Below are 15,529 nucleotides of genomic sequence, written 5' to 3' on the forward strand. Positions count from 1 at the left end.
CTTTTGACCTCTCTGTGTCTTATGTTTTTTACCGATAAAATAGATGGTCAGCTAAGTGCTAAAGTATATAAAGTGCTGGACTTTGAGTCAGGAAGATGCAAGTTCAAGTTCTGCATCAAAAACCTAGTAGCTTTGTATTATTAAGCAAGACACTTAATCTCTTCTAGTTTCAGTTTCCTCTTTACAAAATGGGGATAATCCCATTAAGAAGCTATTCAATAGCTATTTACACTATTAAAGCTTAAAATTGCACTAAGACTTTTTGAGAAACTTTGTATAAGCTTGTTTGGAGGTGGTAAATAGCTTAAATATTTAAATGGAAATTATTGCTAAATATAATTTTCATTTAAGATTAGACATTTGTGTATTAGGTAATTTTCAAAGCTATAAAAATTGACACTACTATATTGTATGCATCTCTATCAGATTTCTTTCATAATTTTATGCAGTATAATCTATTGTTTTCACAGTTTTCTTTGTTATTAATATATTCTTGGAAGAAACTTATATTGGGGGGGATGTTTACCTAGGATCTAATTTGAGGGGGGAAAAGCAATATACAAAAGTACTGACTTTCGTAAAATGAAAAAATTTTCTTTAAAATACTACTTATTTGTAGGTAGTTCTAAGATGGAAATCTAAATGGCAAGTGAAGATGACATACATATCTTCCAAGTTAGTCAGTTATATACTGCTACTTTAAAAAAAAACACTAGCTGTTTATTACCAGAATGATTTTTACTTATGTTATCTTGATATAGCCCAGCTTCTTCATGCAGAAAAAATGTATATTGTTTCCTGTTGGAGAAAGACCAATTCAGTGCTGCTGGACATAATTTAAAGCGGGAGCCTGGGGCAAATAGAATACACAGGTCTTTTTTTTTTCCTTTGGGTAGTGAGAAGACTAAAATAAGACCTGTATTAGAACCTAACTTTTTATTAAAAACAAGATTGTAAAAATTCCATTTTACAAACTTCTGTTGAGAACAATTTCATGATTTTTGTTACAATTAAATATCCTACTCGTGGCTTTCTCCCAATGTAGGATGTTTTACACAAGTCGAATGTGGAGCTGTCATTGGAAATGGAAGCTGCAGCCTCTTCTCGTCTTCCTTACCATATATACTGTTTGTATTCATCATTCAGGTAAGTGGAGGATTTTCTCTTGTCAATAAATTTACCTTTTGTGACATATATTTTTCAAACTTTAAAAATGATTCCAGTAAGGTAAGATTGGTAGTGATATTTTGGTCGCCCCTCTTTATCAGAATGCTCTCTTTGCTGCTTGATAGCCCTTTTCTTTCTTTTCAAAAATCTTTCTTCTCAGATGAATGACCATTTCTATGACCATGCACTTTCTAAGTATTTATGTTTCTTTAGAATTTCTCTTCATTAACTAGCATTCTTGATGTATTTAGCTCATATTTTATGGTTGAATGCCTGAAAATCTGATAAAGTACTCATTCTTATTTTATTGAAAAAAGCTTTTGATCCATGCTATTCTTTGCTTCTTAAGATTTGTTAGTGACATAATTGAATGTATTATGTCAATACAATTAATATTTTGTAACAAAATATAAATTACTCAAGGAAAATAAAACCTTTAGCTGGTACAAAATTAATGCAATACATTGATTTGGGAGAGTTATTATTAAAACCATAATAATTTTAGCGTATTCCAAAGTTTTTTAAATTGTTGTTCTTATTGTAAGATTTTGATTCTTGAGGGAAGATTCTTTTCCACTATTAAATCCTGAGTTCAATGTAAATAAATAATTCTATAATCCATTCTATGTTTTTGATATGTAAAACTAAATTATGAATATAAAATCTGGGCTTTGTTAATAAGCATAAATTGCATTATTCTTTCATATATGCTGTCTTTTCTCTTTGAAGTGATTATAATTTTTTGGATAGATTAATTTATCAGTTTATAAAATAGCTAAATTATAGTAATACACATATATATGTTGGAATTTCTGGGAAGTTTACATCAGGGATGTCTTTAAAGTCTGTATATCATGGTCATCTTTTATATATGCTTTTTGATACTTTGGAAGACACAAAGAGATAATCTCCTGAAATGGCTCTTTCACATGAAAAAAGTCTCATTTTTATTTGCTGGGTAAATACTTTTTCCAAATGACAGAGCACAGAGAATTTTAGGAGTTTCAACTACTTAGTTGGAAAATTCCCTCAGCATTGTTTAATGACTCCAAAGCACAAGCAAACCTTCAGGAGATTTTTTTGCATATGACTTTTTCTCTCTTTTATGAGAAAGGCATTCATTCAGTTACTGACTCTGTCAGGGAAGGGACAGAGCTTTTGCAAAGGGCAGAGAATTAAAGTTGTGTTGAATTTTTATAGCTCTACAGTACTGGATTTTTCTTTTCTCAATAAAAAAGAGTTTAACATCTGTCAAAATTGATAGAGATTGAGCTGTTAAGCCACACACACATTAATTACATGCTGTAAATTCTCAAAATGAAAAATTATTTTGACCATACTTAGAATGGAAGAACTGTTAAGAATTGTTTTTATCATGCCAGTCTCCTTTATAACAAACCAATGGGCATGTTTTCATATTAGTTATAATGCATTTCTTTATAATTTTTCACTAGCTTTTCATCTGAATAAATAAAATGAGGCACAGATTAAAGCCCAGGAAAACCAAGGATACTTTTAAGTCTTTGACTTGGTGAATAATATCTGTTCTATTCAAAAACAATTTAAAAATCAGATTTTGGAATTTCATTTGTTTTTATATAGTCCATACAGAGAAAGAGAAAAAAATACTTCTCATTTTTTTGGGCGAGACTAAAGTTGTTGAACATATGTAGTTTTCATTACTCTTTTTAGTTACTTTGTATCAGTTCATAAAACTTCTCATGCTTCTCTGTGTCTACAATATTTTCAATCCTTATAGTGAATTATATTCCATTATATTTAAGTACTTCTTTAGCCAATCCACCAAACAGTAGGCATTAATTTTGTTTCCAATTCTTTGTCAATACGAAAAGTTATGCTCTAAATATTTTTGACATATTTGGTGCCTTTTTTGTTATTAACTACTCCTACAGGGTACATAACTTGCAGAAGAATATTCCGGTCAAAGATTCATTTTCTTCACATAATTCCAAATTGTTATCCAGAATTATTGTAGCAATTCATAGCTCCACAATCCATTAGTTGATCCATCTTTCTACAGTAGCTCTAATAATAATCATTCTCTGTGTTTGTCATCTTTGTTAATTTTCCTGGGTGTGAGATAGAGCCTTATCATTATTTTGACTTGTGTTTCTTTGATTATTAGTGATTTGAAGCACTATTTTATGAGACCCTTAATAATTCGCAATTCTTTTGAGAACTGTGTTCATATCCTTTGAGCAAGAGTTTTGCCTATTTCTATTAGACATTCATCAGAAGTTCTTAATATAAAGATTTCCCTCTTTAATTGATTGCCTGCTTTCTTATTCTCATTGCATTAATTTTGTTTATGAAAATTTTGTCAATTTCATGAAATTTAAATTTTGCTTTAGTTGTTGTAATTATCTCTAGTTCTAGTTTTGTTTAAAATTCACCCCCTACTCATAACTGTGAAAAGTAATTGATCTGGTTCTCTTCATGGCATGATAATTTATTATTCATGTATCCATTTCAATCATATTATGTAGTGAATTTTAAACAACTTTTAAAATTTGCAAGTCATCATTTGTGTAAACTTTTTAAGTCACCTAAATATTTTCCAGTATATACATATATACATGTGTCATTAAAGTTATGCTTACAAGTGGAAGCTGGGTATCACAATGGATTGAGAGCCAAACCTAGAGATGGGAAGTCCTAGGTTCAAATCTGCCCTCAGACACTTCCTAGCTGTGTGACCCTGGGCAAGTCACTTGACCTTCATTGCCTACCCTTACCATTCTTCTGCCTACACAGTATTGGCTCCAAGACCGAAGGTAAGGGTTTTAAAAAAAAGTTATACTTACAGGTGTGTTTTTTGTTTAAGCCAAAAGACTATATAAAAAGCTTATTTTGTTATATATAATATATATAAATATGTTACATATGTGTTATGTGTATGATATGTTAGATAACACATAGAGATATATGACTCTATATAAACACAACTTAAGGTTACAAAAGTTTTCTTCCCCTCATAAAAATATCATGAAAGGGCCTTTAGAGTCAATCTAATTCAACCTGCTCATTTTACAGGTGAACAAACGGAAGCTTAGAGAGTTGAAATGATCTGCCTAAAGTTATACAGATTCAAAAGTGGCAGAGATAAGATTTAAACCCCGTGCTCTTGTTATTGTATATAGCCTCATATCTTATAAAATAACCCAAAAAATGACAAACATTTAATCTATACCAAGGTTTGAAAAATAGCATTGTTGAAGAATATTGTGTAAGTAACATTTCATCTCTGCGTGTATAGCACAAAGTGCAGGAAACAATTGTGAACAATCTGCCTAAGTTGATCATTGTAGGTGATGATCTTTCCACAATTTAACCCCCAAAGGGAATTTTGGTGCCCAAACCCTAAATCAGCTATTGATCTCTATTGGTTATGTTAACTACATAATTACCAAGTCTCTATTTCACTTTTGGTTTTGCAAACCTTTATTGCTAGAGTGGTTTAAGGGTGAGATTGCCTGATGTATTATTAAGATCACTGGAGTGAGAATCTCAAGACCAACTTCTAAATCCAGTTCTCCTACTATCTATGTGATTTTGCTAATACTGCTTCCCGTTTATTATGTCATTTATAAATTAACGGTTTTAGACTCGGTAATATCTAAGGTCCTTTTTTAAATCAAGTGGCCTACCAGTATGCAACCTAATATTGCAATATGCAATATCCCACCTGGCAGCACTCTTCTGAAATTTTCCATCATGCCCACTTCCTTCCTGCAAACTCAATTAATTTAATTTCAAGCATTGACCTATGTAAGCAAGGCAGTCATCTCTTCATTTCCTCTTTGGCAGAACTAATTTGGTCTTTTCCATCATGATTTCAAGTCCTGTATCTTCATTTTCTCTCACCCTTATCATCTTCTTTTTCTGTGTTCCTCTCCACATTAGATTGTAAGCTCCTGAAGGCAGGGATCGTCTTTCCTTTTGGTGTTTGTATCTTCAAGCTTAGATTGCCTGACCCACAGTAAATTAATAAATATTTGTTGACTAGCCAACTGACTTAAATAAACCTTCAAGTTTACTCTCATGTATAGTCCTTACTGCTTGACTGATGATGACATATCAATTGACTGTATAGTAGAACCTTCAGTGCTCTCTGACTTGCTATAAAAAGAGACCTTAGATTGAAAAAGATAAATTCATAAGTCAACGGACTCTGAAGTTTTAAATAACCTTATGAAGTTGTAGATTTGTGGGGTTGACTTGTTAGTTAATGCTTATTGAAATGCCTGAGGGTTCATAAATTAGTAAATAAGCTTTCTCTCACTTTAATAAGCTCCTGATTCATTGTAGAAAGCAATTTCCAGTCTATAGGCAGTTAAAAATAACTTTAAACAGTGACTAAAAGCAGCAGTTATCTCTGAAGGCAGATGAAACCATTCAATCAAGAGTAAAAACTCAAATGCTTACCACAATAATGCAAAGGAAAACAACACTGAAAGACTTTGGAACTACAATCAATGAATTGACCAATCATAGCTTCAAAGGATTTGATGATGAAGTATACCTCTCAGCTCACAGGAAAGGTTGTGGACAATAGGTATGGAACGAGGCATGCATTTTTCAGTCATGGCTAGTGTGTTGATTTGTCTTGCTTGCCTGTACTATTTTTGTTACAAAGGAAAGTTCTATCGAGCCTTAGGGTACTCGGGAATCATTAAGAAGTGATAGTGATACAAAAAAAGAAAATATCATCACTAAACATTTTAAAAGAATTTTTAAAAATCTTCCGAAAGCCTAAATTATCATATAGATTATTAAGGAGGAAGGAATCTAGGATTTAAAAAAAATTAGTCACTTGGCTGATAACCTACCCATCTCTTGAAAGTTTTCAGTTTAAACACACACATGCACACAGAGCAAAAAGAAAAAAAATCTTTCTTAAGAATCTGTCATTAGATATTTCACATCCTAACTTCTTTTATGTGGCCTGACAGTTCATAGCTATGAAGATGCTAGTGATATCTCAGGCAGACAGAAGTTTATGATTTCAAGTAGAGCGGGAAACAATCAGTAGGAGCCAACAAATTCCTAAACAACAAAGATCCTGTTTCCACACAGATATCCTTACTAATAAGCACTGAGGGAGGTGTCCCCTTTCCCTGCAGAAAATCGATGATATCAGCAGATTATTTCAAATCTGAATGTTCTGTTTTCCAAGACACGTCAACGGTTGAGCGAGGAAGTGAATATGTATTTGAAAGTGCTGCTTGAATTGTGTTATTCGTATAGTAGCTCAGGGAAAAGCAAAATTATCAAAAGCCAGGTACACTCACTGAAAAAAGTGAATCCAGATGCTATGGATATTTTTCCTCCTATATAGACTCTTAGCATTCATTTTTCTAATGTCAGCACCACACTGTGCTGGTATATATCTAAATAATTGAACAAACATGGCTAAGTCATAAATACCTCCAGTTATTGAGTCATTCAGGGCTCCTGAAATTATACCAGAAGTGATGTGATTATATTATCACAGTTGAGATTCCAGTTCGCATATTCTTTGGCATATCACTAAACATATCATTCAAGTGAATGGTGAAATGCTTTAGGGTTCCTCTAGAGCTTTCAGCCCTGTACTTTCTCAGTCCTCAAGTATCTCCAGCCTGGGAACTGATATATTAAGATCTGGTTTCTTCTTAATGCTCCTTGGATTTAATGATAGAATCTTATAACTGAAAAAGGAACCTTGATGATCATCTAATTTTCAGTTTAGTTTTTTTTTCAGTTGTGTCTGATTCTTCATGACTCTTCAAGACTTTGCAGAAATACTAGAGTGACCTGCCATTTCCTTCTCTAGCTAATTTTATAGGTGAGAAAACTGAGGCAAACAGGGTTAAATGACTTGCCCAGGGTCACGCAGCTAGCAAATGTCTCAAGCCAGATTTGAACTCACAAGATTAGTCTTTTTGACCCTAGGCATGACACTGTATCCATCGCTGCCCTGGAGATCCTCTAATATTACTCACTAAAGTTACAGATAAGGAAATTGAGTTCCACAGAGGTGAAGTGTCAATTCTTATAATAATTACCTAAACTAAACTTGAGTGGAAAAAATATTGCTTCTTTAAGAAAATATCTCAGAGAATATCTCTGATCTGTCTTGGAACAACAGTAGTGAAACTTAGAAGATGAAATGGAACAAGGATAAATATGAATGTAAATTCCTATGCATTCAATAAATTCAAAAATTTGTTTGTGCAAGAATAATCTGAAGTAGGACTGGCTTGATAGTAACTAATTTGAAAAGGAGCTAGGAATTCTAGTTGATCACATGTTCAGCAAGAGAGAATAGTGATGGCAATTCTGTAGAAAGTATACAGGACAATATTTTATATGCATTTTTACTTTTACAAACATTTCTCTTTAAAAACTTTTAAAAATTAACATTACATTTGCTTATCTTATGTTTTTCTTCCCCCTTTTCAAAAGTCAATACATTTACACAAAAAGTTTACAGTTTATAGAATTATGTCAGCAAGTGATGAATAAGGAGAATTTTAGATCTGTGACAGGAATCGTAAGATATTTGCTCAACTTGTCTTAATACAGGTATCATTTCAACTCTTCCTTCCTAACTTTGACTTTCATAAAATCTGAGAGAGTGTACAGTCAACAACATTTAAGATAAATCTCTTACCTTCTGTCTTAGAATCAATATTAAGTATTGGTTTCAAGACAGAAGAATAGTTTAAGGATAGGCAATTGGGGTTAAATGATGTGTCATATGGCTAGGAAATATCTGACATTATATTTGAATTTAGGATCTCCCATCTCCAAGCCTGGCTCTCTATCCACTGAGCCACCTAGCTGCCCGAGTCAATGTTATTTTTTCACTACATACTCATTCCCCACCCCGCTTTTGAATAGATTTCATTACAAGTATGTGTCCTATGTTTAAGGATAATCTATACTCAGATAACTAAGAAAATTTCCCCCCAGAGGAACTTAGGAAGGCTTGATCAGAAGTTATAATATTAGTATCTCTTTAAACAAAGAAGAGTAATTCACGTTTCTTCCACTCACCTTAGAAAAGCCTCAATGATATTGGTCCCATGGTAAACAAGAATGACAGCCAAGAGGGAAATGATAAGAGGCTATCAAAGGTTTGTGCATTTCCTTACTAATTCTGGAGAAAATTGAAGTGCTTGGGAGAAGTGAGAATAGAGGAGAAGATAAAATAATCTTCATGTCAGCTATAGTGTTATAAAAATAGCCTTCTCCACCTCAATTATCATAAGAAACCACAGCAAAAGGAAAAATAATTTTCTGGATACAGAAGTGGTAACTAAAAAACTGAATTTGTAATTATTTTCACTGGCATTGTCTCACTATTTCTTAAAATATCAATCATAATCAAATCCATTCTTTCACCTCATAGGTAAAATATATTTTTCTAGATTTGGAGAGTATTTCAAAAGCTTTAAGTGACAGCTAATTGTGTCTAGAAGTATTAAATTTTTTTCTTTTCTACTCATGTTTTATAAGTTAGGCATTAATTTTCCTCTAGAGAAATCCTATTTTGATGCTCTGGCCTGTTATAAAAATGGGTCCCAGGTTCTGGAGTATAAGGTGTGATAGCTTCTACTAAATTATAAAAGCTTTGGAAATTGTTTATGTGGTTCCTAATATAGCAAAATGCAAAATGACTCATTCGTGAAAGTTTCAGTACTTGAAGTTTTAGTTGTTTGTAGAAGCCCATGAGATGGACAAAACCAGAAAATGGTTTTCAGCCCTGAGTGGCCCCCTTCTGTTCTTTCATTTTCAGTGGCTTGAAGAAAAAAGAGGCTGAATTTATAATTGGAGTATATTTACAGCCAGTGATCCATGCATGCCTCCAACTTTCAAATGATTCATACCTAAACACATTCCATTCACTCACAACAAAAACTGACTCACACTCCCTACCTACCACACAGGCCCATCTTCATTTCTATCCATTTTTTTTTCACTGACTCATATTCTGATCGTTTCAAACACATCACTAATTCTTCATCCACACTTTAGTCTCTAACTACTTGTGTAGCATATTATAGTGCCACTACTTCTGGGTAGGTACAAATTCTCTTTACATTTCATTCATTTCTTTCTCTTTCTCTGACTAGTAAGACCAAATGCCCCCAGAATCTATCTTTTTTCTCTAATATACCCTTCTTAATAACTTTCCTGTTTCTGTCAAAGTCACCATCATCTTTTCCTTCTCTATTAATGTTCTCTTATGGTGATCCCATTAACTTTCATGGGTTTAAGTGTTGTTTCTATGAATAGAAAATTATGGCTTCCAAATCAACATCTCCAACAGCTTGCTGAGCATTTCTACTCAGATGTCCCATATGTTTAGCAAATTCAATATATCCAGCTGATTTGAGGATTGCAGTAAACTGCAGGGTCAATATCAGTCAGGAGTCAATAGCAGTAAAGAAAGCTAATATAGACTTGTGCTAAATTAAAAAGGGTCTAGTGTTCAAGAATAGAGAAAGTGTATTCATCAGACCTTTTCTAGAATACTGTGTTTAATTCTAAACACAACAATTTAAGAATGATACTTATACACTGAAGAATGTCCAAAGGAAATCAACCAGGAACATGAAGGACCTTAAATTCATGTCATATAAGGATCAGTTGAAGGAATGAAGGACATTTAGACTAGAAAAAGGCTATATGAGTGTAAGTGTTTGAAAGGCTGTCATGTGGAATAGAGATTGGATTTATTCCATTTGGCCCCAGAAGTCAGAAATAGTAACAATGAATGGAAGTTGCAAAGAAGGCAATTTAAACTCTTAAGAGAAAATTAGACCCTTCTAAAAGTGGAATGGTCTGCCTTGAGAAGTGATGGGTTCCCCATTATTGATGACCACCTGGTTGATTTATAATAGGAAGGATTGCTTCTGTGAATGGATTTGAAGTAGATGGACACTGAATTCCTTTACAAAACTTAAATTCTGTAACCCTTCTATATGTATCCTTTATCTCATCTCCTATATCCTCTAGGAGTTTGTCCTTTCAATAATGCCCACTTTTCCCACATTTTAATCTCTACTTACAGACTGGCTACTTCCCTATGGCTTATAAAAATGCCTAGATCTCTCATATTTAAAAAAATCTTCATTTGATCACTATTCTCTCAAGCTCCTGACAAGTATTTCTTTTCCCTTTCACAATCAAATTTTTATAAATAGCTTTCTATACTCATTGCCCTCACTTCTCCTTTTACATTCACGTATCAGTTTCTTCTAGTCTCACTTTTAATTTCATCACTCAACTGAAATGCTCTCCCCAAGGCTTCCAGTCATTTCTTAACTGCCAAATCTTTGGTGTTTTCTCAGTTCTCATCCTTTTTGGCCTTTCTTGAAACTGTTGGTCATTCCTTTATTCTAGATATGATGTTCTTGCTATATTTTTGTGATACTATTATTTACTTCTTTTCTTACCTATCTTAATTTCCTTTGCTATATTATCATCAATATTCTATTCATATATGTGGGGATAGGTTAGGATTCTGTTTCAGGACTTCTTTTCTCACACCATATTTATTGGTAATTTAATCAATTTCCATGGAATTAATATTTAAGCAGGAAACTCCCAGTCTACCCAGTCCTAGTCTCTCTTCTGTTTTCTAGTCCTTTATCATAATATAGATCTAGAATTAAATCCAATCATCTCATTACAGATATAGATAAAGAAACCAAGGGCAGTAGGGCTTTATTGACTTTCCTAAGATAACACAGGTAGTGTATAACAAATAAAATTTGAACTATAGCCCTATGACTCCAAGTTCAGCACCCTTCTCACTGTGTACCACACTGCATCACCAACTGCTTTTTGGCTCTCTTCAGTTGGATATCCCAAAGACTTAAAGTGCTAAATAAGAGAAGTGATTGTCTCTACCCTCAAACCCTCCTTTCTTACTAATTTCCCTATTTGTGTCAGTGGCAATACTATCCCTTCAGTCACATGGATTTACAACTTTAGTTATCCTTGATTCTTCCTCCTCACTCATTCTTCATTATCTATCAAATATAGTTGTTTCTACATCAACAATATCTCTCACATCCATATTCTTTAAAAAAAACCTATCTCCCATCTTAGAATCAACTTTATGTATCAATTCTAAGGCAGAAGAGTGGTAAGGGCTAGGCAGTAGGGGTTAAATGACTTGTCCAGAGTCACACAGCTAGAATTAAAATCTGATTTGAACCAAATCTGAGGTCACATTTGAACCCAGGACCTCCTGTCTCTGGGCCTAGCTTTCTATCCACTAAGCCATTAGATGCCCTCAAATCTATTTTCTCTTGATTTCCACAGTAAATTGCTGAAGTTCACACTTTAATTTTGCCCTTTTTCTAAACTATATTAAACAGCCTCCTAATTGGTCTTCCTGCCTCAAGTCTTCTTACCATTCAACTTCTTCACAGATGTCAAAGTAAAATCTTAAAGAACAGAGTGGAACATGACATTCTTTTGCTAAAGAAACTATAGTGGCTTCCTCACACCTCTGGAAAAAATATATAGACTTTTACAACCTGACTACCTACTCTAGGTTTCTTGTATAATTGAAGAACTTGCTTGTTATTTGTTGATCTCTGTTTGATACTTTTCCTATCTGTGCATACCTTTTGATGTACATCTATTACATCCTTCTCTCCTCTGCCTCCTAAAATCTCTGTCTTCCTTTCAGGTTCAGAACAAGGGTCTTCTTCTATTCTAGTCCTATCCTGATCACCTCTGTTGCTTATTTTTCTCTTTCCCTGAAATTATATACTTGCTTTGTCTGTATTTTTATGTATATATTGTTTACATGTTTTGTGCCCAGCACAATGCCTGTCACATAAAAATCACTAAATAAATATTGTTAAATGGATGGAATTGAGGTTTATAAACCACTTCTTTTTTCTCATATTTTTCTTCTGATAACCCAATGAGGTAGTTTCTTTTTTGTTTGTTTTGTTTTTCAATTTAGAACTATGATTTTCCAAGTGTAAGGAATTTCCTATATGGTACCTCCCTTTAGTGATACATATCAGCAATTACTCTCTCACTTAGCATTTTGTAGAATATCCTGAGTCATTGAGAGGTTAAGAAGAGATTTCATCATGTCCCACAGCTGATATGTATCAGAGGAAGACCTTGAACCCAGCTCTTTCTAATTCCAGATCTTTTTGACTTTTGACTCTTGATGATTCTCTCAAGGTGAATAATACAAATATTATTATCTTTATTTCAGAAATGAGGAAATGTAAAGTCAGAGATATTAAGTGCCATGCTGAAGGTTATACAGCTAATGCACAGTAGATCTAAGATAAAATCTTAATTGTAGACATCATAAAACTTGATTGAGAAGGCGTTGAGTAGAGAGAACTAATAAAAACTAAATTAGCTGTATTTTAATGGACAGAATACCAATAGTTATAGATGGAACAGTTATTTCAGAATTAGCTTTATGTGGACAAGCATCTACTCAGAGAGGAAGTCAAAGTAAACACTATATGAAAATATAGAGGCAGAACCAAGATGGCAGATTAGTAACAGCCACCTAGTTCACCTCTCCTAAGATTCCTCCCTCAACAACTTTATTTTTTTTAAACCCTTAACTTCTGTGTATTGGCTCCTTGGTGGAAAAGTGGTAAGGGTGGACAATGGGATCAAGTGACTTGCCCAGGGTCACACAGCTGGGAAGTGTCTGAGGCCGAATTTGTACCCTAGACCTCCCTTCTCTAGGCTTGACTCTCAATCCACTGAGCTACCCAGCTCCCCCAAGAACTTTAAAATAATTTCTCAAATCAAATTTTGGAGTAGAAGGGCCAACAAAAGAAAAGGATGAGACATTTTTCTGGCCTAAGAAAATTTAAGAGGTCAGTAGAAGTCTGTGACAAGAGAGTTCACTCTTCTTCTCCAGAGGCTAAACATGTAATTGTGGCAAAAGTGCAGGAATGACTTTAGGACCTCTCAGTCCCAAAGATGGTAAAAGGATCAGATAACTTGTCAGAAAGAGATAACAGGTGACCCTTTGCTCACAATAGGTAAAGCTGACACTATACTCCATCCTGTGCCAGGGCTGGAGTCTATCACAAGGGAGCAAGGGATCCTGTTCACAATTTAAAAGAAAGCAAAGAAAGCCCTTTTTTGTTGTTTTTGTTATTAAGCTGCTTGGTTAAATTTTTATCACTTGCAAAAAATTGTACAGTAGTTTATCAAACACTCACTCTCTGCAAGACTCCATGGAGTTCACAAAGATTTCACTCACATTTACAAAATTAGTTTACATGCTATTTTTGACAGTTTCATGTTAGTAACCTATTTCCTCCTATTGCCATTAGTCAAAAATTATAATAATTTATATAGAAATATTTTCAAAGTTCTTAAATATAGTGATTGTTCTTTAGGATATTTAAAGATGCACTATATAAGATATGTACAAGTTGTAGTCTATGTAGCACAAGATTCATTGATGGAATATGGATTTCTATGGAAAATGCATATTTGGCCATTGGTAGAAATATTGTCTAAAGAAAGATATTTAATAACCACATCCAGGGCTCAACAAAATTGTGAACAAGAATATTTACAAAATATGCAGGGGGACCAGCAAGCCCTTCCTGGGTTAATACCAGAGTGCAAAGCATAAAAACAGTGGTAAAATAGAATGTAATGAACTTCTGTACTAGCAGCAATGTAATGACCCAGGACAATTCTGAGGGATTTATGGAAAAGAACGCTACCCACATTCACAGGAAGAACTACAGGAGTGGAAACAGAAGAAAAACAACTGCTTGAACACATGGGTTGAGGCGGACATGATTGGGGATGTAGACTTGAAACTAGCACACCAATGCAACTATCAACAATTTGGAAATAGGTCTTGATCAATGACATATGTTAAAACCAGTGGAAATGCGTATCAGCCTTGGGGAGGGGGGACCAGGGGGATGAAGGGGAAAGTAAGAGCATGAATTATGTAACCATGTTAACTTTTCTAAAAAATAAATATTAAAAAATGTTAAAAAAAATAAGAAAATGCCCAGGGAATCAGGAGAAGAAATTAATGGTGGCTGAATGAATAAAGTTGTAGGCTAAAGGACAAACTGACATAAAAAAAATCAGATCACCCTGGGAGCACCAACAACTTGTAGAGCCCCATAACTACTTTTGGAAAAGAGCATGAATAATCCTGAAGCTTGTAAGAATACCTCTACACCCCCATGTAAGCTGAACCCAACTTTAACATGAAGCTCAAACTGAAATGATAGGCTGGAAAAGTGAGCAAACAATAAAATAGAACCTGATCATAAAAATTGAGTTATGGTAAGACCAACATAAATACAGAAGACGACCATAGTATGAGAACAACTACAAAAAAAAGTATCAAAGAAGATGCTAAATCAAACATAAAAAAGAATTTCTTAAAGAGTTGAATAAAGAGATGTGTAGTAGAGGAAGAATTGTAGGGAAAATGAGAACTATGCAAGAAAATTATGAAAAGGGAATTGATAGATTAATTTTTTTTAAAGGCACAAAAGTACTAAAGAAAATAATGCCTTAAAAACAGATTGGGACTGGTTAAAAAAATCTACTGAAGACAAACTGTAAGAAGCAGAATTGGACAAATGTAAAAAGATTTAGATAATAGAAAAGGGGGAGATGATAAAAGGGAAGGCATATTAAGGAAACCAGTTTTTAGAAGTAAAATAGACTTTTGAAGAGGGACAGGATAAAAAGATACAGAGAGAAGAAGAAGCAAAAGCAATGAAATGTAGGAGATATACAGTAATCAGAACTGTGAATGTGGATGGCATGAGTTCACCCATAAAATGGAAGCAAATCACAGAATAGATTACAAACCAAAATTCAGCAATATGTTGTTTATAAGAGAAGCACAAAACTACTGAAATACACAGTTAAAATAAACTGCTGGCACAGAATCTAATATGCTTCATCTAAAGGAAAAAAAGGCAGGAGTAGCAACATGATTTCAAACAAAGCAAAAAAAGACCTAATTAAAAGAAATAATCAGGCAAACTATATTATGATCAAAGTTAGCATAGATAGAAAAAGGTTTTATATCAAATTTCTCCAATAAAAGCCTCATTATCAAATATATGTTGTCAATTTTATAAAAAATTGACCATTTGAAAAATGATCAAGAGATAAACAGTTTTCAGAAAAAATCAAGGCTATCTATAGTCATATAAAATAATGCTTGAAATCACTATTTTTTAGAGAAATGCAAAGTAAAACAACTCCAAGGTACCACTTCACACCTATCATAAATGACAAATTCTAGAGGGAATGAGAGAAAAATAGGAATGTAAATCATCTGCTGATAGAG

At 33.5% G+C, this 15,529-nt stretch overlaps 1 protein-coding gene across 3 annotated transcripts in view; it reads left to right on the forward strand.

The window, feature by feature from the left end:
* Window positions 1–1,046: 1,046 nt before the first annotated feature.
* The window catches only part of ADGRG6 (adhesion G protein-coupled receptor G6), a 186,573-nt gene continuing 172,090 nt past the window's right edge, over window positions 1,047–15,529 (forward strand). For all 3 annotated transcript variants that reach the window (XM_044677199.1, XM_044677200.1, XM_044677201.1), the window contains exon 1: window positions 1,047–1,146. In XM_044677199.1, coding sequence (XP_044533134.1) covers window positions 1,047–1,146 — 100 coding nt within the window. The remainder of the gene's footprint in view (window positions 1,147–15,529) is intronic.

This window comes from Gracilinanus agilis, chromosome 4 (genome assembly GCF_016433145.1).
Source record: "Gracilinanus agilis isolate LMUSP501 chromosome 4, AgileGrace, whole genome shotgun sequence".
Taxonomy (NCBI): Eukaryota; Metazoa; Chordata; class Mammalia; order Didelphimorphia; family Didelphidae; genus Gracilinanus; species Gracilinanus agilis.